Source organism: Calidris pugnax, unplaced genomic scaffold (assembly GCF_001431845.1).
Source record: "Calidris pugnax isolate Ruff unplaced genomic scaffold, ASM143184v1 scaffold27, whole genome shotgun sequence".
NCBI classification, from domain to species: domain Eukaryota; kingdom Metazoa; phylum Chordata; class Aves; order Charadriiformes; family Scolopacidae; genus Calidris; species Calidris pugnax.
In genome coordinates this window covers 19,968,708-19,994,615 of record NW_015090893.1, presented here as the reverse complement: position 1 = coordinate 19,994,615, position 25,908 = coordinate 19,968,708, and the positions used below count along the sequence as shown (strand labels likewise).

Genomic DNA, 25,908 nt, shown 5'->3' with positions numbered 1-25,908 from the left:
AGGTAAAATAAAAATCATGGCAATAAATTATTTTTTTTTTAAAAAAAAGGGGAAAGCAAAGAAAAAAGCAACTTGAAAGGACTATCTTCCAAGAGGAAATAATGTCATTAATTGCCTGGGAAGAAATTTAGAAAACAAGGTACGCTGAGCAGTAAGAAATCATTGGATCAATATTTGATATATATTATGGCAGCAAGAAAAGATGACTGTTTGCTATTTTCATTTGCATAAAATCACAAGTGGGAAGAAGATCGTTCTACTTTTAAGGAGTCTATGTTCATTACCAAACACTTCTGCACATAAAAGCATTCAGGCAAAATGCACAAAATTCAAATCAGAGTGTATTTTCTAAGAAGACATTTAAAGGTTTAGGTAAGTAAAGTTTAGTAAAAACCATCTTCTAAGTCCACAAATCCATCTGAGATGCATGGTTGAGATGTATGCACTGCAGGAATGACAGTGTCAAATTAGGATTAAATTAATAACTTCAACTAAACAATTTATTCAATTCACAGAATCACAGAATCATATGGGGTTGGATGGGACCTCTGGAGATCATCTAGTCCAACTCCCCCGGCCACAGCAGGTCCACCCAGAGCAGGTTGCACAGGAACGTGTCCAGGCGGGTTTGGAATGTCTCCAGAGAAGGAGACTCCAGCACCTCTCTGGGCAGCCTCTTCCAGGGCTCTGCCACCCTCACAGCAAAGAAGTTCCTCCTCATGATTAGATGGAACTTCTTATGTTCAAGTTTATGCCCATTACCTCTTGTCCCGCCACGGGCACTACTGAAAAAAGACTGGCCCCATCCTGCTGACACCCACCCTTTAAGTATTTATAGGCCTTGATCATATCCCCCCCTCAGTGTTCTCTTCTCCAGACTAAAAAGACCCAAGTCCCTCAGCCTCTCCTCGTAAGAGAGATGCTCCAGGCCCCTCACCATCTTTGTAGCCCCTTTCTTCTTCTATTTTGGGTAGTTCTAAAGAGACCAGGATTTTCCAGACTTCATAGTTCTAATTGTGTTTAACATCTTCCTTCAAGTTACTTCTTCGGGGTGGGTGTTTACTTCTACCACGGATGTGTACATCTGTGTATAGTAACTTTATCCAACAGATGTATGTCCCTCTCAGTCCCTGCCTTTGCTGTACACACGTGCTGATCCACAGGGTCTTTCCCTGCTTCTGGCTTTTGCTTTCTTGTTGCATGGAAATTTACCATAAATCCTGGCACGTGTGCTAGTTCACTTTCTGAAAAGAATCTAAATTACTTTAGTGGGACTGTTTCTCCTATTTCACTGCTACAATATATAACTAATGAATTCTGTAAAAATCAGTTAAGGTTACGACTGCTTTTTCTGCAAACTGAGTACGGCAGCATTTGCAGTGTTTTTTACTATGATGATGGCAAAAGCTCCATAGCAAGAGCAAGTTTGCATTCCTACTGGAACCACATTGCTCCTGCACTGCCTACCACAAAAACTGCTTTGATATGTATAAAAACAGTTATTTAGCTCGTGTGCTGAAGAACTTACTCTTATTAAGAGGATAATTTTTTAACCAAAAAGCTGTGTTTATTTGTCCATATTTAGCACAGATTTCACTGTTCCAGCTTTCTTGGAGTTTAGAGTGACAATATTTCTTTGGTGCTAAAGAATTGGAAGTTTTGGCTTCCTTCACCTGTAATTCACTAATATACAAACATGTGCAAAAGCTGTTTGGAGGGTTTAAACAGACATTCCCTGAAATAATTCTTAATTTCTCTCATTGAATCTCTGATCATTTTCTTTACATGTATCTATTTCAGAAGTGTCTTCATCCACTTAACGCCATCCAAGAAAAGCTTTTCATAAAGTACACACAAGTAAAACAAAGCAGATTAGACAAAAAGCAGCCAAATGGCTGGGAACAACTATATGAAATATAACAATTAACACATTTTTAAGGCTAAACACAGAAAACCATGGACATACCATTATGCTCCCAATAGTACCACTTACAGCCAGCAGACTAAGGGGCTCTAAAATGAAACTTAGTGTTTCACTGATTGTCACCCGTAGCATGGTCCATTAGAAAGAACACGGGGCCCGGTATCACATGTCAAATCAAAGCACAAATACAGCATACTCAAAACACTTCATTGCTTTGTATCCTTGTTTTCATTTTGATCCCTGTCTTAGGTAGTCAAATGACATTTACGATTTAGAAACAATTCTAACAGTTTCTATATACTAGGAAGAACACAAATCATCCCCCCTCCAACTGGTAGGAAAAAAGCACGCAGCTCAGGACAGGGAATTGAAGTCTGATTCCATGGGAACTGATGAGCTGATGAGAACTGCACAGATCTCCTTCTGAACGTGCAGAACAGTTCCAAAGCCTCATGGTTATCCACATTGTTAAATAATGACAGCTCTAGGGAGTCAACACCATAAACCACGATGAATGCTCCTGACCGGATAATAATCTCTGGGATCCAAAAGGATTATCTCCATTGCTGTGATGGCAGACTAAGCTGCTTCCCAATCATCTCTAATCTACAACTCACAAATCCAATGGTACTTTACACTTGAGCCTGCTAGCCCAGAAGGAGAAGAATCTGAAATTCAAGAGTTGGCAGTTTTCTAACAAACAAGCAAACTCAAAGTGCAAACCCACACAACTCATTAACTGCTCCTGTAATCATTCTGCAGAGGTCAAGTACTGTTGTACCATATTTGAGTGTCTAACGAACACATGAACGTACATTTGTCCTCTGGGAAAAGTGGAAATATGAAACGTCCCCAGATATATACAGAGAGCAAAATAGCCACATATTATTTTTTGCATATGCCCAGAAATACAGACAAACATTTTCTATTTACTACATAAACACTGCAGCTTCTCACTGCTGGGGCTGGGAATGTCAGCTCTGAGCTGGCTGAAAGAGAAGCAGCAGCAAATCTGCCTCCTTCATAAGGACATCCATGGAGGTGGAAGGCTGGCAGGTTTGACATTCATAGCATTGGCAAGAAAAACTGACAGCAAGGGGGGGAGAAAGAGAAAGGCTCCACCTACACGAGACTCCCAAAGGAAAACTACACTTGGGAAAAAAAGAAAGAAAGAAAAAAAAAAGCTAGAATTTCAAACTCAGAAAAGATTTCAACTCAATCAAAACCAGTGACTCAGTCCATTACTCCTGTTACTAAGTTCCAGCTGAAGAACACAGTCCATCCATTGAGACCTAGCATTATCCAAAACACCAAGTAGAAAGAGATGCCAGTAGAACCCTGCTAGCTGAATTTCTAGCTTATGTCCGTCACTACAACTACCCACTTTACTCAGTAGCAGGGCCTGTGGAGGACCAGCTGTTGATAACCACAGAGAATTCTTCTCACAGCCCATTTTTTTCTTGTAATTTAACACGGCCTCTGTGTCTGTTCTCCACACCACAAGCTTTCCAGTTAAGTAAGCTGAGTTCTTGCTATCTGCCCTGCAAGACAGCAATTATTTCCTCCCCAAACAAGTATTTCATGCCTTGGTATAGTAGTTAAGTAGTATTGGCTAAACATCCATGCTTCTGCACATGCACCCAGAAACAGATACTCACCATTCTCTAACTTTGCACATATAAATTCTTTTCACCCTCTGTCCTCTCTGGAGATTACCTGCAATTGCAATTTAGGTAGGTCTCGTCTCCTAGATGCGTGACAATAATTGTACTTGATTCTATAGTGATCTGCATCTGCAGGAGCGAAAAGGCCACTGAACAAATACACTTGTGATATGAATCCAAGTCCTCACTTAACATCTGGGAAGTGGACACAACCTAATCAAGGGGCAACATCTAAGTGAGGAAACAAAGCCAGAACACAACAGATTCTCCAAACTTGCCTTATTTTTACACAGCAGAAGTAGCAGGACTCTGTATTAATTTTCATATCTTTATTCAACAACGGAGAGGAGCAAAAGGTAGAAGACTAAATACATAAGAAAGACATGGAGAAAAGTTAAAACAATTCAGGGGTACAGTTTGAGAAGATAACAAAACAGCAGCCTTGTAAAGAAAAATATTCACAGGCATCAATAATAAGAAATTGGGACATGGGATGGGAGGAAACTATGTAAAATCAATAGCAAAAAACAAAAAGCCATACCCGGAACTCATAAACCTATAAACCTATTGTAATGACACACAGAGATTTCAATTCAAATTATCTGAGACATTTATCTGTCAAAATAAGCTGGAAGTGAAAAGTGAATAAATAACTTCTAGAACCTCTCCCCTACCCACATCAATAAGTAAGCCTCTATCAAAGCAACTTTTGTCTAGAGGTGCCACCATTTACTTGTGTTCAGTTATGCTTGGAGCACCACTTACAAGAGAGAACCACATAAAACAGTAGCAATACATAATATTCAAATTTTAGTCCTTGGATGATGCTTTTTTTTTTTTGCCTTGTCAGCTACTACAATCTTCAGCAAGTTGATACAGCCTCAACAGCCACAATATAATAAGCTTTTCCAAATACTCTTTAACTCCCAACAGAAAGGTTGTATTTACAGGTTCATGACCCTTATGCCTCAGAGGGGAACTTGGCCAGAAAAGCTCCTTCTAGCAGAAATGTCAAAATAACTGAGAAAGGAAATAAGGATTAGCTGCCACCCTGTGGAATGAAAGCACATCTGCACCGATTTGTATCATACTCTGGCGAGAAATGGAAGAAAAACAACTGGTACTTTCAAATAGGGGAAAACACGTGAGAGCAAAAGAGCAAGATATAGAAGAAATAACACCGTTTTTTTTAAATGGTCTTCACAAAACAGAATGGAAAAATATACCTAGAAAGAGTCTAATCTAACAAAGCAAGCACAACACAAGACTAGGATGCTTAAATAGAGAAATCTAGGATTTGTAGGATTTCTGTATTTAAGTCTGCAGCAAGTGACCAGACTTTTAATGACTTCACTAAAAATATAATTAAAGAATTCAAACAACTCCCTCCACGCAAAAAAAACTCCAGTAACCCACTCATTTAACACCACCATGCTTCAGAGCATGAGTAAAAAGGCGACAGTGTCAGGAAAAGGCTTTTCCAATGTCTGTGTTAATTCCAGGCTGCCCGTTGGTCATCAAATAGACTGAGCAGTATCACAGACAGGAGACTGGGCTACCTGAACCCATTCAGTTTGGGCTGTTCTTTTCTCCATTTTCCCTCTTCTGAGGTAATATTGAGCACCACTGTGGCTCCACTGCTCAGTTACTGTATTCCTATGGCAAATACAAAATGGTCACAACACCTGGCTTTTACAAAAATTGGCTTTTAAATGCAGTTTAGATTCTATTTAATTAAAGATATTAATTGCCCCAAATTAGCAAGTGATAGCAGCAATGCTGTAATTTCCATTCAGTTGCTAGATTCCCCAAGAGGGCCTAGGAAAAAGAGAAAGCTTGGAAAATTCTGTGATTTGGCTTTGGCTAAACTTATATTCAGCATGTTTCCTTACAAAACTGACACTGAGTGTTGCTAGTAGAGAGCCTTTACATAAGCTCTATGCTGGCAGAGACAGCCATTCTTTAAATACGAGGCTTATTCATGAGACCCCATTCCTATCTCCCTTAATAATATCTTAATTTCTTATAAATATAATTCTTTAAATCATTACTAATCAACCACATTAGGGCAATCCCCAAACTGTAGCTGAAATTTAGCACCTTCCTGAAAGCACATTATTTATTTAACTCTGATCATATGATGGACAAATAGAACAGAAACATACCGCCGATTTTCTGTTGGTTTGGTTTTGTTTTTTTCCAAAGTCTGACAATGAAGAATCCCCAGCCCTATTCTAAATTCTGTTTCTCTTTCCTACAGTAACCTCCTGGACCTTTCTTCAGTCTGTAAGTCTCCATCCATGATGCTGCAGATAAAAGACCTCTCTCTCAACAGCAGAAAGAATCTCAGACTGTCTCATTATGTTCCTATTAGGATTTCCATATATTTTGAGATATAAGATCAGACACTTGATAAACCTCTTGCTGCTTCCTGCACAACCTTCTGGCACATCAGCCGCTCCTCCCAGCTCTGCTACCAGCAAACTGCTGAGGGTATGCTCTGTCCCTTCATCCAATCATTAATGAAGATGTTGATCAGTGCCAGATCCCACACTGAGCCCGGGGAAATGCTGCCAGCTGCTGGCCTCCAATTAGCCTTCCTAGGACTAATCACCATGCTCTGGGCCTGGCCGTGCAGCCAGATTTTTACCCACCTCAGTGGCTGCTCATCCAGCCTGTACTTCATCAGCTTTTCTATAAAAGTCTTCCATGAGACAATTTCATAATCCCTTGTACCCATATAATCTTGTATGGATAAGAAATAAAAGTTGGTGTTTTTTTCCTGAAATGCTTGCACTGTTAATTAGGTTGTTGACAAAAAAAACACAACCAACCCCCAAAAAACAGGACAAAAAAGGAAACAACCTGTCTGTTCTTCAGAATGGTAACTCTCTGTTGCCATGGGCACAAACTACCATAGTAACCATTAGATACATCTGTATTTTTAGATTAGAATTGCTTCTATTTTCATAGAATACAGATCCAGTAGAAATAAACTACTCATTCTTACCAGGAAATACTACAAAATCCATAGTATAAATTAGGGCAACACTATTGAACTACATAAACACACAGAAAGTGGTTAATTGCAAAGGCGGGCAGTAATAAATCACAAACACTGCCATTGCTCCTTCCTGCAGCTAGAAAGTGATTTGAATGGAAAACAAAAAGATTTGAGGACAGTTATTCTCTTAACACTATCGTCTCAGCAAGCCTCATTGGAAAGTGGCTCAATTAGAAAGCCCAGCAAGCTTACATAGCCTTTTTAGTCAGGGGTTAACCGCAGTATCACTTAATACTTCTCCATTAGAGCCCCAGTTTGTGTCCCCCCACTTTCTAAGCAGGACTCTCATACATAGCAAATACTGCCATTCAACCAGTCCATAATTCAATGGTTATCAGACAGGTCTCTGCTCATTTTCAGTGACTGTATGTTATGCTTATACCCTCTAGTGGACAAAAAGCAATTCACAACCCTTCCTGCGCCTTACTGCTTTTAGATCAACACATTGCCAACAGGAACTCTGTCACGAAAACACTGAATCAAAACCGAGCATTACTGCATAGTCTCCAATTTCTGCACTTCAAGGAAGGTCCTCCAGTCATCTTCACCTGGCCAGATCTGTCTCAGCTTCTCCATTTTCCTATTGGGCTTTCATTCGACCAACACTGTCTCACACATAGCTCAGAGTTCCTGAATTTAGACATGAATTCACGGTCATATGTCAAAATAAAAATTTCATTTATCTCCATGAGGCATTCAAAATATTTGAGAAATAATCTAAAAGAGGAGTCAAAAGTGAGGAGTCCGTCAACTCAGTGCTCTCCCAAAAAGACAGCAGCATGAGTACAAGAGGTTTATATTTAACACTATGTTTGCCGATCAGGATAATTTATAATTTTTATAAAGTCACCAACAATTTTCAAATTGCTTTCTTTTTGGCAAGTTACTAAGCATTACTTATGATAAAAACTTAGTTCCCTTGTATGTAAAAACTTTCTATGCTTGCCATCCAGCCTGACCCTGCTCCCTGACCCACTGCAAAGAACATGACTGATTTCCCCATCTCTGATAAGTTAATACAGCAAAGCACAGATCTTTTAGATCGTCTCAGACAGTTACAGAAGACTTGAATTCTTGCTCCTTTAGGGTTCACTCACTTTTGCAGCCTTTCCACAAATGTTACTTCTAACATTGTTTGGCTAAATGCAGACAGAATGCTCTTATTCAAAGGGTCAGCAGGAGACATATTTCAGCCAGAACCAACTGCAAGAAAAGGGGAATACATCAAACGATGCTATTGGCCATAAATGCTCACGCTCCCCCTGTGAATCCAGCCTTAGGCTTTGTCATACAAGTCACTGTATGATTCTAGGTCATACGATTAAATAATGGAAAAAGGCTAAATTTCAGCTCTAAAAGACAGTATTTTTCATGTCTCCACAATCAGCAAAGTGGAAGTAGTCTCTTGCTTAATTAGAAAAAACACAAGAAACACAATCAGGTCATGAAAGAATAGGAGCCGAGAAACAGAGCAAGGAAGTAATGGTTTGCTTGCAAGGGGTTTATGGAAAGGTTTTAGACAAAGCAGCAGCAAAGACCTAAACTTATCTGCAAAATTGTGGAAAAAACCTGCCAGTTTGCCACTGTTTCTTTTAACTTCATAGTATTTTGATTCCAGTTCTCATCAGAAACAGAACACTGGCAATTCTGACATTAAATTTTGGGAATTTACAGATGTGTACATGAGGGTAGCAAAGTCCAGCACTTCGTTCATCCAAAACCAGCTTTGTCGGGGTTGGGGCCAAGGTGGGGGACGGGAAGGGATCAGGGTTAATTTCCCAGATTAATGTATCCTCCAGAGCTCCCTGCTGATGCCTCCCAGGATAACACATCTACTACAAAGCAATGTGACGTCCTTCATACTCATCTGGTCCTCCCTGCAGATCAGCTGTCTGCTGAGGTAAAATTTAAACTTTACTGTTCTGAAGTCACGAAAGGTTAAAGAATCAAAATGCACATAGCTCAAGCCCAGCTTAGGAAGGTAAGACACAGAACAAGAAGTGCTGCATGAAAAAATCAGGCTGTAACCTGTAGAGCGCAGAATTTAAGTATTGCTTGAGGATCAGAAAGTCAGTAGAATTTCCTGGGCAACTCTGTCCGGTACGCAGCCCATTTTCAAATCTCATTCTATCTCACCAGATGGGCTCTTAGCTGCTGTGCAGCTTTATTGTCTTCATTTACTGCTCACACCAATTGTTCTCACAAGTTATTCTGTACACCTTTCAAGACCTCTCCCGAAGCCTCTAAGTCTCTTAACAATACCTAGAAATAACTGAAGACTGAGCTATGTTTACAGTGTCTTGTAGTGCCAAAGTCCAGATGAAAGGTGACCAGGAATCCTTTCCCCTTAGTAACACTAAAGCACATCACCATACAGTATATTCATTTCTACATATACCAGCTCTTAAACACTAAATTCAGTAGGCTCCAGAGCACAAATAGCACACAGGAACCCCTGGGCATCCAGCTCTAGGCTGGCCCTGCCTGAGCAGGGAGGCTGAACCAGGTGATCTTCAGAGGCGCCTTCCAGCTCCAACGACTCTATGAGCTCACATAGCTTCAGAATACTTTGCTGGTTTTCCACATATCTGACTTTACGGAACAACTCAGGAAGCAGCACCACAAGATGCTTCAGCCAGGTGGCACATTACAAACTCTTAGTGGGTAAAGGAAGAAAAGCTACAGTACCGAACAGTTACACTGAGAGATGAGATTCAGCATCTTCCCACTAAGTACCAGAGTAATGTGACGATACAGCATCTATAGCAGAAAGAAGAGTATTTTTTTTCCTAGATTTCTCTCTTAGGCACTAAGCCACACTTTCCAGCATTATGTGCATGTTCAGAAGACAGACAGTAAAACAGCTCAATTCAGCAGCTGCTCTTAAGCATACAATGACACTTCACAGCTGACATCAGTGTCTCCTTGATACAATGCTATGTGCAGATCAGAGAACCAGCAGAGTATTCCACAGTTATCCCACTTTCCTCCTAAGGCACTATATTTCCTGCTGATTAAGATGGTAAAGAATAAAAATTTCTGGAAAGTTGGGTTTCTCTAGAAATCTTGCTTTTCAAGGCAGAAATGGCTTGGCCATATATTTGAGTGACTCACAGTTCCGAGAAGGATGTATATAAAAGCACCGCAAAAGGACAATGAATGGAACTCAGTTCACTAAAATAGGGGAAGATGTGGCTTCCCCAGAACAAGCTTTGCAATTTTAAGAACACCAGCATCCCTCTCTCCAATATACCCTCTACATGCCAAGGAAGTTTATCTAGTCTAAAAGAAATCAGTCCCCCAGACTCAGAAACATAAGGCTGGAGAATCAGGAACTTGATAAACAACAGTAAGAAATTAAGATGTTTAGTTGAAGTGTAGGGTTTAAAACCAGACAGTAGTCTCCCCTATATTTTCCAATTTCTTACCCACCATGGAAGATACTGCCAAGCAAGAAAACATTTTTCTCTTTTATGCAGCAAATCATTAAATTTTTCAGAAGGGAAATCACATTTCACTGTTTTCTTTTCCAACAGCAGAATAGTGATTCCCAGTACTATAAAGCATGGAGGTACAATATTTCTTTCCAAAAGGCAGTCATGGCTTCACTTTGTATCTCACGGTACAGGTATTTTAGGATAATTTTAGGCACACAAATGACACACATGCACCACCTCCCCTAGCCCTTCAACTTCAAGTATCATTTCCTCTCACTGTGTTTCTCTCTGTGCTCAAGCATATTAGGAAAGGGGTATAAACATTGAACACAATGGGTTCTACTGCTTGGTGAAGATTTAACCATTTGCTTAATTGCACAATGAAGTTCACAGATGATACTGAAGAGAAACTACATTTCAGCATTTCCTGCTGAAAACACTGAACAACAGCTGATAAAAGCATTTTATCAAAACAGCACATTCAGCGTTCTCATTAACAAGAGAATTTCTATGCAAGACCATGCCATCCAATGCAGAACTACATCTAGAAACTCACTAAGAGGTCACGTGGGTGATTGCAGGTCTGCAGAGGCTTTGATCAAGCAGAGCACAATCTAGCAGTTACATTTGTAATGGAAGAAGAAAATAGTGTCCATGCTAAGACATCGTTCTTGCTCTGGATAAGTTCTTCTGCTTTACATCACCAGCTTCATATCATACACTCAGTAATAGTCCCTGACTCTACTACAGACTCTTACAACCAGTAGTCACTTAATTCCCCGTACAACAAAAGTCAAACTGACCTGTACTTACCCACAGACAAATGACATCAAGTATCAATGCTAAGTAAAAGATACTTGGCACAGGAGCCAGCTCAGGAAGACAAAGGTGAATCCAAATGCCCAAACTGAGTCTTCTTCAAACTGAGTCTGCTTCAAAGCAGGAAGAGTTACTATAAATGAACTGATTCTAGAAAACATTCTGGAAAGTCATTGCATAAAAACTGAGTAATTCAAGACTATCACAATGCATGTACAAGGAAAGGGCATGACAATGAGCATAACGGGAGACTAATCAATCCTTTGCTTCCAAACCAAGTCCCCCACATGGCTTACATAAATAATTTGCTATGGAAATTTTTTGTTACAAAAAAAAAAAAAATCCAGAAATGTGGTCATAGAAATACCTGCCATATAGAGAATAATGGTTCTGTCTTGTTCAGTACAGTAAAATCTAGGACAGCAATTCCTCACAACTGAGCCTTCCACATAACCAGTACAGATTTTTATCCCCCATGGAAAGAATTTCCTTTGGACATAGAAAGAATCCTTGCTTCACGACATGTCTTTGCATGTACTAGTGAGACACCTATACAATATTTGCTGACAAACTAAAAAGAACAAAAGACTGGGGTTTTTTTCTGTGAAACTCAAAGCCAAATCAAGGATTTTCTGCAGGCTCCTGGATAAGGCCTTGTCAATAATTTAGGGTAAGTATTTCTGGCAAGATGTGAGTTTCTGATATGGTCTGTCAAGATTTCAATTTTAAAGCTACAAGCAGAAGTAAAACCAACTTAATTGGTTTCCTAAAATAACTAGTCAATTCATAACAATTTGCCACCAAGACAGCGGGAAATAAGAAAAAGTTCAGTCCTAAACTTCAACTTTGCAAACTTTTGAAGGGCTGTTCTTTAGGACAGAAATACTTGTGAGGTGTCACTTGCAGAAGTGCTTCTATACATTGTCAACAGCAAAATATTTGGCTCTGTGAAGAATCCACTGTAATTTCAGAAATGTGACAGCAAAAGACGTGGTCAAACACAAATGCCTGCATCTAGAGCTAAGAATGGTCTCCAGCAGGGATGGAGGAGCCAGGTTCCTTTGATAACTAGTTGGTGATCTATAAGTGCTCCCCCCATTACAGGGACAGGCACCCTACTCATCTCATAAATTCCCATTGACTCTGTTGTCAAGTGTATAGGGGACCTCCCATTAACAATGTTCAACAGATTAGAATCCAGTATGGCTTGGCATGATGCAAATGTAGTTCTGTCCCAAGTGTTACATATTGCTCAAGTTTCAGGACACTGATAAACATGGCACATGGTCAGACAGAAAATTTGTGCAAGGGCTGCAGCAGGATAAAGCAAGAGGACTCATTAATCACAGTATTGTGCCTCACTCTCTGCTTTTTATTCCCCATAAATGGAATCTTGGAATTAGTGAAATTCCAAATCAGCTATTTATCAGTTCTCATGCCCTGAGGATTGGATCTCCTAAAGCTGAGAGACAAGGGCTTCTGAAATTCTCAAGTATTCCTACAGACTATATTGAGCCAGATTTTCCCCAGTCATCTGCTAAAATGAAAGAATTTGTCTGTAGTAACAAGCATCAGGATGACATGGAGTTCAACCGCTAAATGGCAAAGCAACAGTCTCCCTGCCAGCTATTCCCACTGCATGGGACTCGCATCACTCTGATGCTCTCACAGGAATCAAAGTGAATAGCAGAACCTGAAAAAAAATTCAAGCAGCTTCGAGAAGTGCCGAAAAATCTTATGGATGCCCAACTTTCTTTCTCAATAGTTACCTCTTAAAAATGCCTGCAGCTACTTCATCACCTGTGCATATAACAGCACATTTTCTTCAGTACTCAGTTTTTCAATTACCTCCCTTCACCTTCCTGAAAAAAATAAAATAAAAACCAATCTCTTCATCTTCCAGTACTAGTAACGGGAATTAGTATACTCCTCCCATGAGCTAGTTTTTTACGTTCAAATGCAGTCAGCTTATATCATTTCAATCACCTTCTCAAAAGGGATAGACGTGACAGGTACGGTCCTTCCTTAAGGAGGATGAATCATGGTGGGCACTTCTGAACAACTCACAGCTGCAGAAGAATACCCAGAGCAAGATAAGACATTTTAGGGAGCCACCCACCCCTGTGGAACTCCAGTGTCTAATGTTTTTCCAGCTTCTGTGCAATGGATGTCTCTAACCCTAGTCAGTTCTTCCAGCAAAGATTCTCTTCAACTTGGGTTATAGAGTGGGAATTCCAAAGCAACAGGCTATGTACAGACATATCAGCATTCCCTCCAACAGAGACGAAAAGGAGAAAATTCCTGAGGAGGTGCATCCTCTACTCCACTTTCTGAATCCCAGCCTCCCCCTTGCCTTGGAATGAGCTCTACAAAGCAGTATCTGTTATGTACATGAATCTCAGCTCCCTTCCTTCAGGGAGTTTCCCCTCAAAAGCGACAGGCAAATCCCGGGACAGAGACAGTTGCTGGGGAGGGGGAGGTCTCCTTAGGATGACTCGCCAGAAGCAAGAGAGCCTGCAGCTTTCTTCTTAGGGCGGGCCTTCACACTTCTCACTGGAAGCTGAGGAGAAATAAAAAAAGAGGCATCTTAGGGTGGTTTAACACCTAAATGTCTAACAGAAATAGGTAAGAATGCAGAGTGAAAACAGGACAAAGCAACTACAACAAAAGGACCCTTCACGTCATCCCTTTTTTTAAAAATGGTGTTTAATCATTCAATTTGGTTTTGGCTAGTAAACAAATTACTCTGAGCATATCCACCAAATGGCAACCAGGAGAGGAAGACATTCTAAAACAGGACAACCATGATAATAAAATTGAAGTCAGCTGTCTCAACAAAAGACTGGACATAGCAATATTTCTAAATGGTAACATTTACATAACACTTCACTGAGGTAACTTTTCTGCTTCTTGATTGCCATTCCAAATCCTGTTCTCTGGAAGATGCAGAAACATTTTGAACTAGTTTGCACACTTTACCCAGTGTCTTTCATTCTAGATATTGGCAAGAAGAGTGCATTTATGATCCACAATGTGTTCAGCCCTTCCAGGCAACTTTGGAGATCTCAGTCAAAGCCCTCCTACAATTCTTACACCCGAACCAAAGACCTAAGCAGACTGAGCATAAACACTAATATGCCTGCAAAGGGCTTTATCAGAATTTCTGTATTCACAATCAACATTCATCACTGTCTAGTCACAATTTCACTTTAAAAATTCCCCACTAAGAAGTCTGGGATCAAATTTTGTTCCTCTTGTTTCTTTGCTCCTGTCTAATATGCTAGAGAAGAAAGCAAAGGGGTCAACAGAAGTAAGCCTTGGGAACTTCAAAAAGATCCATGCTGCTTTAAAATGCATCTTCAGACACATGTCCATCCTCAGAGATATTCAAAAGCCATCTGGCCTGGTCTTGGGAACCCAGCTCTAGGCGGCCTTGCTTGATCAGCAGGGTTGGACCAGGTGATCTCCAGAGGTCCCCCCCAACCTCAACTGCTCTGTGATTCTGTTACAAAGAGTACTTACTCACACACAAAGGTGTCCTGTACACTGTAAAATCAAGGTTAACAGTAAGATTTAAAATGATGCTTTAGGCAATTACTTTCCTCCAAAATATTTAATATTTAGCCTGAAAAGCTCAACAATGTAAGCCAGTCATATAGCACTCTTTATCTAAAATAAAAATAAAATTAGGAGTCAGAGTTGAATCAAGCAAATGGAACCCCAGCTTCACAAAAAGGGAGAAGACTTTTATCATGTATAAATCAAACCACAACAAATGTTTGAGTAAGAGTCAAAATCTGGAAAGCAGCACCTCAAAAAGCATATTCTACAAAAGAGCTGAAAAGACAAGACTGTTAAGCTAAAATGGTTCTTGAACACAGTTGCATTTATTTTCGTGTATGGTTTGTTTTAATAATAACAACACAGGCAACTCATGTCCCCTCTGAATGGCTGTAAATATCTTGGATCGTCACATGGTCATATGGAGGGGATAGCTCAACAACGACTAATTGCCCAAAACTCTGAGGTGGGAGGGAGCGGGGGGAATGGGGAATGGTGTGGAGGGGGAAATTGCATTTTCCCCATTTCTAATATGCAGAAGTCCAGGGAGGCCTAAGAGGGTACAGAACCACTGCATTTTAGATGAGGAGAAAGTCACTGTCCCAGGTATAAAGGTCACAGTAGTATTATATATTCAGACTGTAACAGACAGGAGAGAGGATGCAATCAACAAAACATGTCAAAAAATACCTAATGCCCCACCCTTCAACCCAACCCACCCTGAATGAAAGCAAAGCTGGGTCCTGGCTTATGACAGAGGCTTTCAGGCATGATAAAAATATAAAAGCTAGTGACCAGCATAGCAAGTAGACAGCAAGTCCTCTGACATAGGACTCAATCAGCAAAGACTTAGTCCAACAAAGTTTATATAAACACCTTTTAAATGCACTGAGGCTATGAAGCCAGAGCCTTCCAACAAAACTCACAAATCAGTGTGGGTGCTAGAAATAATTTACACACCAGCTCACCTCAGTTTTCATCATCTTTTTAGGAGTTTTGAGACTCTGTGTACGTTTAGGAAGTTTGTCTCCTGCATCTTCATCTGATGGGTCTATTCTAGTTTCCGATGGGGTTCCATTAGACCTCTGTGCCACACTGCTCTCCTCTCCTGAGGAGTAACATGAAGCTAAGGAGTAAGAGAGAAAGTTTTAGCAAATGCTTTTGAAAATCACATAAAGTCTAAAATGGCCCATCCTGAACAACAACATGAAAGAGAGATGTCAACAATCCTTAAGAAGGATAATCCAAAATTTAGTGGAGATGTGTTAATCTGTTTAACAGATTTAACAGAGATGTGTTAATACGTGGGAAGGGACCAGGCAAGGCAATGCAACTTCTCCTAGATAATTTAGAATCATGTAGTCCTGAGACCAAACACATGGAAAGTTTAGGGAACCCCTGCTCCTCCCTCTTGGCTCACCACAGGAGGCCTCATGCAATGGCCCAGCCGCGGTGTTCTTTACCTGAATCCTCAATGGTTTCAAGAAGACTCCCACCAGAGGGGTGCAGTTGCGGCTCATGGCTTCGCATATGCACAGTATCTTCATCCCGAATCAGAGTGAGATCCTGCATGCTGAAACTTCGCAGCTTCTCAGACAAAACTCCCTGGCCCTAAGAGGACATAATAATTAGGGTCAAGGGCACTTCACCAAGATCATCGCATACGGGATCAGTCAGAAGAAGAGAAAATGGCTCTATTCCCTACTAGGGTTGTTATGGTTTGAGAAAACCCATAACAATCTACTGCTATTTAGACAATTATTCTATCACCCGATGACCCCTCCCCACCCGGAAAGGGGAATCAGAGAACACAAAGAAACACAAGGGTCGAAACATAAATAGACTTCACAGACTAAGACTAAATAATTAACAATAATACTAAAGAACCAGTATTAATCCCTATACTGATACAAGATATACAAGAATTATACTCTGCCAATTATATCAGTAGAAAGCTGTGCACTCCCAGCAGTGGACAGCAAATGTCAGACACTGCGAGCGCAATGGCTTCAGGAGGAAGGGAAGGTCTCAGGGCTCCGGCACCGGGGCAAGGAGTTGTCTGGACCCGCCACCATCAAGGGAGAGAGAGCTATGCAGTAAACTTTTCCAATTTATATTGAATGTGATGTTCATGGTATGAAATAATCCTGTTGGCCAGACTGGGTCAAATGGCCAGGCCTTGCTCCTCGTTGTCCCTGCACCTGGCGAGGCTCGAAAACACTAACCTTAAATCCCACAGAGCCTGGCTGGCTATAAAGTAAATATTTTCACAAATTCAGACACTAGAGTCTTCTAAAAGTGCAATTTTCCCCAGCATTAGAAGAAAAGATAGTCCTGTATCTCTCAACCCAGAACATAGGGTACTCCAGAAAAAAACAGAGAAGAAAAACGAAAAGTATACTCCCAAGACTAACAGGGAAGAGGTTAAAGCAAAATCCATTCCACTCTCCCTCCACTTTTCATAAGTCAAAGGATGGGATAAATTGCAAGGCAAACTGGAGGAAAGGAAAAGTGGATTGGTACCAACAAGCACCAGCATCTCCAACAGACCCATAGTACTAATTGCTGGCACACAAAACTAAAACGCTGGGTAATTTCTGAATGTTACAGAAGGTGTTGCATTACCTTTGCAGCTGCGGTAACTGCTGCATTGGCAGCAAGGTTTAACCCTCTCTTGCCAACTCGCATCATGGTTTCATAGCTCTTGTCACGAGCCTGAGTAATGTATTCATCAATTTCCTAGGAAGGCAATATGGAACATGGCATTTAGTTCCTCGTTACAAACATGACCAAAGTCTCCCCACCATTACCCTTAAAAAGCTAAAGCTCATCTGGATGCCTTTTTCCAGGCTACCAGCATCAGCTGTCACTGACCACGTAACTGCAGCTTCTCTGCTGCTTACAGAAAGCTTGCAAACGCAACTTTTACTTAAAGTATGCTATCTCCAAATTGTGACAACTGAAACAAAGCAGTTGCTTACGCTGACAATGTGAAAATAACAGCACGGCCACAGAACATGCTGCTCCTATCATGACTCAAAGAGATTAACTACTGACAGTGATTGCAAGGGCTCATGACACTAGGTTAGCCAAACATCCTCTTTAAGCACTAGGCAAACTATGGGCTACATTACAATTGTCAGTGAGCTGCAGCATGGCATTGTTGTCAGAGACAGAATCATTCTACATCCACAAATGTCAGCACAAGCATGATTCATGCATTTCAGCTTTTATTGTGGCATAACCATATCAGAAGCCACTCAGCTCCTAGAAAGGTCAGTATCTTCTAACAACAAGTAAGTACCTTCTCCTTATTGGAGAGCGTTGGGTGCACAAACTTCCTGTAGAGAACACTGGAGCCCTTGGTGTAAGGGGAGAGCAGCCAAATCACAAATGCAATTTTCAGCTCGAAATAAAAGGGAAACCTGAGAGAAAGATGGAAGAAAAAAAAAAAAAAGAGGGAGAGAGAGAGAGAAAGATGGAGAACTGGAATCAAGATCTGCACAGAGACAGATGGAGATAACTGGTAGAGAGCAGCATAGGCAGAAAGAGCAAAGGCAAGACAACGGCTCAGAAACAAAAGAATCAATATATCAGGTGAGAATAGCAAAACCCTCTTTGTAATCCTAGGACATACCTTCTTTGAGTCTCATTTAGTCTTTCATCCATAGCCATGAAAACTCCATAAACAGGGCATCTCTCAGCCCTGCAAACACACCAAATTACAATCTGATAGCTACTCTCATCATTCTGATGTTTTTTTCAGACAGTATCCACTGGATGTTAATATTACATTAGTTTCCTTCTCATTATCCAAAGTTTTCAACTACGTATCTCAATAAATCTCAAGTTCCTGCTAAGGCTGATGGCCCAGTTTCTGAAACTTCCAGTAGGTACTCCTCCAGTGAGGCACAAAAGGAGGGTCAGTGTAAATGAAAAAGAGCATGCAGCATGAAAGCCTTTCATCGCTAACCCTTACCCAATAAAATCTCTGGGACGACACAGTAGCCAAGACCAAAACAAGCGAATGCAAACTTTCTACTGTCTCTATTAGTAGTAAGAGATTTCTGTTTTCAGCAGTCCATTTTAGGTACACAAACTTACTTACCAGTACTTTTTAGATCTTTATCTGCTTTTCAAAGTTTACGCAAAGCTGCCAAGCACTTCTGTAAGGCTGTGTAGCCATTTCATATTTCTTTAAAACATGCAACTCTTGACTGGTATTCTTTCAGAGATGTATGCAAACCTCAAACACTATGAAGAAACTGGAGACAGTCTGTCCCAAAGGTTCAGTTGAAGACATGTAATGATGACTTGTCATTTTTGGAGGCCTCCATATTGCCAAGCATGACACACAGCACTGAAAGGATGAAGAAGCTGCTTCCCGGACAGGTCTGTTCCTTCTACCATCTTTTTTTTTTTTTTGAACCATTTCTCAAACTTTTTTAACTTTTATCAGTTCACATTACAGCTTCTCAAAAATATTTCATGTTATGAATGAATGAAGATCCCCTTACAGATACATAACTGTTCGCAAGTATAGGAGATGGAACAGCTAAGACAGCAGCCACTACACACAATATCTAAAAATCTGCAGACTCTTCACAGGGACTGAAAACCCCTAAAGCAGAGACAGTTTATTCCTGGCATCTTAACACTAACTCTCTATTACTCTTATAAAAAAAAAAAAAAACAACCCAAAAAAGCCCCAAAAACATGCCACCAAGGAACTCACCAAGAAAGAACAATGTCTGTGAGTGTTTCTGCAGTGGTGAAAAAGGCAAACACAATCCAGTACATCATCCACTTCACCTGCAAAAGAGCAGTTGCTCAATCAACATCCATCAGAACTCAGAAAAAGTGAAATTTCTTCTCAGTAAAAATGACTCATCATCTCCACCCATGAAGATGAATTCAACAAGAAGGCATATATAATCAGTAATGAAGAGGGTCACATATTATAGTTTGGGAAAACATGTAGGATTAATGTGCTCTGAACAGATAAATGCACAGATACAGTGATGAACGCTTGCCCTGTAGCAGTATCATGATGCAGCAGTGTTAAAGTCCCAAATAAGCTATGTAAAATGAGTAAGCAGTTCACTTTAAGAAGTTATATTCTTTTGTATATTATTATTATTATCATAATAAATATATATACACCCACATGCAAAAAGTTTAGTCTCAACTGTAGCCCTATATTTTCTTGATATAACTTTTTTCTTGGGAAGAAAAAAACCCCAAATCATCAGATGCAGTATTTTCATCCAACTCACTAATAAGCATTCTTTGCCTTAATAATTACTCCTAGAAATTACATGAGCATTTCTCTTCTCTTTTTAAATAAAGGCTCAGTAAGAGGTAATAAAGCAGAGAACATGTCACATTAACCTTATCTTCTTGTTTAAAGTCTCCAGTATAGTTTACAAAGTGTTCTTTGTGCTATTATCATGGAACAGTTTGGGTTGGAAGGGACCTTAAAGCCCATCTAGTCCCACACCCCTGCCCTGGGCAGGGACACCTCCCACCAGACCAGGTTTCTCAAAGCCCCATCCAGCCTGGCCTTGAACCCCTCCAGGGATGGGGCAGCCACAGCTTCTCTGGGCAACCTGGGCCAGGGTCTCACCGCCCTGAGTGAAGATCTACCTCTTCCAGTTTGAAGCCATTACCCCGCATCCTTTCGCTACACGCCCTTGTAAAAAGTCCATCCCCAGCTTTCTTGTAGGCCCCCTTTAAGGACTAGAAGGCTTTCTGTGACCCGGGCAGCATGGCTAGAACACTTGCCAGTGAAGACTGAGGCAAAAAAGTTATCGAGTACCTCAGCCTTCTCCATGCCCTGGGTGACCAGGTCTTCTGTTTCCTTCCTGAGTGTGCTCACATTTTCCATAGTCTTCCTTCTATCACTGACATACCTGTGGAAGCTTTTCTTGTTGCCCTTGACATCCCTGGCCAGACTTAGCTCTATCTGGGCTTTAGCTGTCCTAACCTGATCCCTGGCAGCTTGGACAATTTGTCTATATTCCTACCAGGCTACCTGTCTTTGCTGGCACTCTCTGTAAGCTTTCTTCTCCTCTTTGAGATTGTCTAGGAGCTCCTTGTTCATCCATGGAGGCCTCCTGGCACTTTGGCCCGATGTCCTCTTTGTCAGGATGCATCGCTCCTGAGCTTGCAGGAGGTGACTCTTGAACAATAACCAGCTTTCCTGCTGGCACATCTGTATGCCTATTGTCTGTCTCCCTACTTCCTCACACTTGTCTCCCTACTTCCTCACACTCTTCTCTGCAGCAGTAGGTATTTCTTCCAAAGCAAAAATATTTCTCCTCTAACACACACACACTCTGCTGTTCTAGTTACAAATCTAATGGGCCTCAGCTACAGGGTCATTATTCCTAAAGAGCAATCAGCTGAATTAAAAAAACTGCTACCCAAAAATTTCTAATAGCAGAAGAGTCATAGAATTGTTTAGGTTTGAAAAGGCCTTTAAGAAAGGAAATTGCCAGTTTGCTATGCTGTTAAGAAGTAAAAAAAAATGTATGTTGCAGATAAATAGAAAGAATTCACCTTTGCTAAAAACAACTCAACACTCTTAGTGTCATCTAGAATGGGAAAGGAGAATTAAACTGAATCAAGGAAATTCCACGTATTAAATCCACACATTAATCCATACATTAAAGTTACATGGACAGTTTAAAGACAGTCTTTGCTACAGCAAATGAAGTTATAAAAACAGATGTTTCCCCAAACTTGCATGTGTTGGAAAATTTGGTGATCTGTTCACAGAAGACCCTCCAAAACTTTCTAAAAAAAACCAGCAAAATTATGCTGCCTCCAACTCCTCTAACACAGTGGATGGTTTTGAAGACAGTGGTTAGTAGCCCAAATTATTTTTACTTTATTGTGAATTTTTTTCACAACAGAAAGTAGTAAAACTTGTATTTTATGGTAGTCCTATTTTTTTTTTTTTTTTCCTTGTATCATCAGTTTGGACAGGACTAGGACCCAGTGTCATTCACTTCACTTCTAAAGGAACTCTACAAAATGAGTGGTTAACTCTTCAATGCACCAACATAGATCAGCTCTTGTATGAAAAAGTGTGCAAGTAATGACAAATCAAAGGTGGCAAACAGGGATCCCACTGGGCAAGAGATTTCGGAGAAGCTACATACCAGTAAGTCTTACTTCAGTATTAGGAAAATGAAGGCAATAATAGTAAAAGCAATTAGCAGATACATAGATATTTGTAACATAATGAGGAACATGGGTTTGGTTTTTTTTTTCCAGAAAAATACTCTCTCACAAACATAGCAGGATTCTTAGAAGGTTTCCATAAGCTCTTTCTATAGCGCTTCCCTTAGAGGCTGGGTGCATGGAGTTTCTACAAAGTTTCCAACAGGCCTAAATAAACACTCAAAGAAATTGTCAAGGATAAAAAGGAAGGGACTCTTTAGGACTAACAATTGGCTAAAAGAGAGGAAACAAAGGATAAAAATAAATGGCCATTTGGCACAACAAGGAAAGTTACCAGTGGAATCCCACAGGAATCAGTGTTGAGATCTGTGCTGCTCATCTTCATGAAAGATCTGGAAAAGGTTGCGAATAATAAGATGACAAAACGTGAAGAAGATACTTTTCTATCCAGGTGATGAGGTATGAGTTGATTAGAGAATTCAGAAAGGAATCTATACTGATTGATCTCCAGCTGGTATTTTGTTGCTAAATGTCATTAAGTATAAAGTAATGAAATTACAGCATCTGCTCTTTCGTAGTGAAAACTTGTGATTAGATAAATTAGCTCATTCCACTCAGGAGCCGTAGACAGGCTGATGCAACCATAAAGCTCGGTGCTCATTAGACTTTTTCGTTCTGCTAACAGAATGCTCGGAGTATCAGAAGAGAGGAATAGAAAACGTTGTTTTGTTAACTGTTTAAAGAAACTGCATGTTCACATCTTTGATTCTGGACACAGGTCTCTTGCCCTCTGTCTCCTCCTGCCACACTTTACCCTATGTTCTACAGCCAGAAGACAAAAAGAAAACAGAGCTCTTAAATAAACTAGTTTAGGTCTAGAAGTTCCTGTAGTGCAGACAACCAGAAACTAGACGAACAGAAAGCAGAGGGGAAGAATGACTGGGTTTTTTTCTTATGATGTTTGTAACCCCCAGAGCACAAACACCTTCAAAAACAGAAGGCCAAACCAGGCTATGTATTTTTTAAGTCCATTAAAAAGGACCACCAGCTTCAGCTAGCTGCACACATGTAGTCTCCCCAACCTGCACCGAGAACCTAAATAAATTCAGAAAATGCAAAAGCATAACTGGAATGTAGATACGACCAATGCTGAAGATGACACGTAAAAAGATATTACTTTTAAAACAGTCTGAGCTACTAGAAGCAGTTTGTCAAAACTGCTCAAGGACTTACCATAAATTTATATCATGGTGGAAGAGAAGAGTAAGTTTGCACTGTTGTCTGGTGCCAGCGACAGACTGCTTAATCTGCATCAAGTCAATCTTCAATACACCAGACTCTCTAGCACAGATACACCTGTAAGATCTTTCTCCCCTACCAATGTTGGCTCTTAAGCACTATGAGCAAGTGGTAGCACACAGACACAGCGTGCAGTTTGAAACCGTGCAGCACAGCGTTCAAGTTTCCCACTGACTTTTCACATGAAGAACAGTATGAACAGATATTGGTCCCCTTTCCCACGTTTAACAAAATTGTTTTTTCTCACTTACATGAGAAGGAAGAAGTCCCCCAAAGATAAGTATATTAGACAGATAGCAGTACAACATCTAAATGCTTATTTCTGATGTAGCCTTCTCAAGGAGAAATAATTTATATGTAAGTTTTAGCAATTCAAATACATTTTCTTGAACCAAGTCCAGCATTTCTATTGAAAACAAAAGCAAGAGAAAATTTCCTGCTGCAGCAATCCAGAACTATCTATTTCAAGACAACCGTATCAATGAAGCACTATACAAAACTCCAAAATGAATTCCATACTTTTCTACATCAGCCCTAGTGGGGCTTACAACCAGGTGATTGGTTGATATTATTGTTAAGATGACTTTATGATACTCAAGTATTGTATCTCATTTCTTTTTCACCATCAGATTAAAGAAGTCTTACAGCAATTTAGGCAACTTCTACCAAAAGAAAATCAGATCAATACAGTGTTTACATTCTGCAAGGAAACACAGCATTTATGTACCTCAACCACTAACCTACCCACAGAAAGCAAGCAGGTTTTTACTGTAAAGAATGCCTACAAATTCAAAGGCTCCATATTTACTGAGTCTTTGACCTTCAGAACAAGCATCTTAATAGACTGTTTTAAAAAAAATGAGGTGGTGGGGTTTTTTTTCCCCTCAAGTTCTCAACGAAACAATCACTGAATACCAGGTTGAAAGGGACTTGAAGGATCATCTGGTCCAACCTTTCTTGTCAAAAGCCTGGTCTGGATGAGATGGCCCAGCACCCTGTCCAGCTGGATCTTAAAAGTGTCCAAGGATGGGGAATTCACTGCTTCCCTGGGGAGATTATTCCAACGGTCGATTGTTATCATTGTGAAAAATTTTCCTCTTGTGTCCAATTCAGTCTCCCCAGGAGTAACTTGTACCCATTACCCCTTGGCCTTTCCATGCGACGCCTTGTAAAGAGGGAGTCTCCGTTTTCTTTGCAGCCACCCTTTACGTACTGGAACATGGTGGCAAGGTCTCCCCTGAGCCTTCTTTTCTCAACACCAAACCAACCCATACGGTTAGCCTTTCCTCTCATGGCAGGCTTCCATCTCCTTGGGTCATATTATGGCCCTTCTCTAGACCCTCTCCAGCCTGATCACATCTTTTTTTTGTGCAGCGGAGACCAAAACTGAACACCGTATTCCAGGTGAGGCCTGACAAGCACTAAGTGGGATACTGATTCTTTATCTCTGCTGGTGATGCCCTGGTTGACGCATCCTATTGAGCTGTTTGTCCACCAGGACATCCGGGTCCCTTCCCACAGAGCTTCAAGTTAAAACTCAGAAATCTGAGTCTGTCTTAAAGTTAACACAGATTCTGTAACTGGAACACAATCATTCCATGACAGACAGTTGTGCGTTTCACACAACAAATGAAGGTCATAGGCAACTGGAAAGAAAGAGGACAGGGAGGCCAGAGAAGACAACAGTAACATGATACTACTTTGAACGTAACTTCAAGGATAACTATGAAGCCACAGGATCATAAGATTACTCAGATAGTTCCTTTCATGCTTTCTTTTCAGTTTCTAATGTTATTAGTAATAAAGTTCAAAGTTTAGTAAGGCTCATCGTATTTCTGACTGTAACTCTAATAATCACTCAAAACACTATATTAGTTATGGCTACCTCCTGAACATTCACATTTTGACTTCTCCACTAAGACCGGTATTTACAAAAAAAAAAAAAAAACCACCCCAAAACACCTCCACCAGATGTTGAGGTTTGTAAAGCTGTCCACTATGAGTGAGACTCTCACCTCACCTGGCATCGCCTTCAAAAACCAGCGGGCTGAATTTCAGGCCATCACACAGAAAAGTCTAGGCAATTCTAGAGGACTGAAGCATCATGACACAAAAAAGGACTATACCCTGCAATATTTATTGTTGACGTGTCATTTTGTAAGGAGCAAACAAAGCCAGCTCAACGAAGAGTCTCTGACTGCACCACAAAGCAACAGTGACAAATTATACCCTATATTCACCCATGTTACCTCTCTTCTCCATCAGGTTATTCCTTGTTCTAGATAAATGGAAGTTCATCCCACCCATAAGCCAAATAGCTCGTCTCCACTGATTAACTCAGAACACCCCTTCTGTAAGAAGATGACACATCACTAAGAAACATGTAGTATTTTAAATACGGTAATTGTAACAATGGTGTAGACGGAGAAGGGGAAACGATTCCAAAAAGGAAGAAGGGTGAAATCTTGACCAACAGAAAACACTGATCACAAGTCATGTTGACAGGAAGACACAAACCAAGCAAAATCACTCAGCCTTTTGGAAGAAAACAAAAGTAATACTGAAAAAGCAGTAATAAGACACAGAGTAAGGATAATATTAGAAGAAAGGTCTCGTCCTGGACTTTCAGATGCACTGAAAGATGCATCGAAAGATACATCCAAGACACACTGCAGTGTTTTACCCTGCTGTCCCTTCCTCCCTCAGCGTCTCTGGAGAAGAACCATCCCACGTTCGCGGTTTGAAGCCCCCCCCTCGGGTGAGCGCCCGCCCTCCCGGGCACCCCCCAACCCCCCCGGAGACCCTCGCCCGGCCTCGGACTGGGCTGCCACGGCCAACTCACATATTCCTTCACGTTTTTCGTCTTCACGGCCTTGTAAGAGGAGTACGCGGGATAGAGGGTGCCGAAGATCAGCCTGCGGGAAGGACAGACCCCTCAGCTCCGTCCCCGCG

At 40.7% G+C, this 25,908-nt stretch overlaps 1 protein-coding gene across 1 annotated transcript in view; it reads right to left on the bottom strand.

Annotated features, from left to right (window-relative positions):
• Positions 1 to 3,902: 3,902 nt before the first annotated feature.
• The window catches only part of REEP2 (receptor accessory protein 2), a 22,518-nt gene continuing 512 nt past the window's right edge, over positions 3,903 to 25,908 (bottom strand). Inside the window, exons 2-8 of the mRNA XM_014948046.1 lie at positions 25,799 to 25,871; positions 19,205 to 19,281; positions 17,774 to 17,894; positions 17,095 to 17,208; positions 15,933 to 16,080; positions 15,438 to 15,595; positions 3,903 to 13,468 (exon numbers count right to left, since the gene is read on the bottom strand). Coding sequence (XP_014803532.1) covers positions 13,394 to 13,468; positions 15,438 to 15,595; positions 15,933 to 16,080; positions 17,095 to 17,208; positions 17,774 to 17,894; positions 19,205 to 19,281; positions 25,799 to 25,871 — 766 coding nt within the window. The 3' untranslated portion in view covers positions 3,903 to 13,393. The remainder of the gene's footprint in view (positions 13,469 to 15,437; positions 15,596 to 15,932; positions 16,081 to 17,094; positions 17,209 to 17,773; positions 17,895 to 19,204; positions 19,282 to 25,798; positions 25,872 to 25,908) is intronic.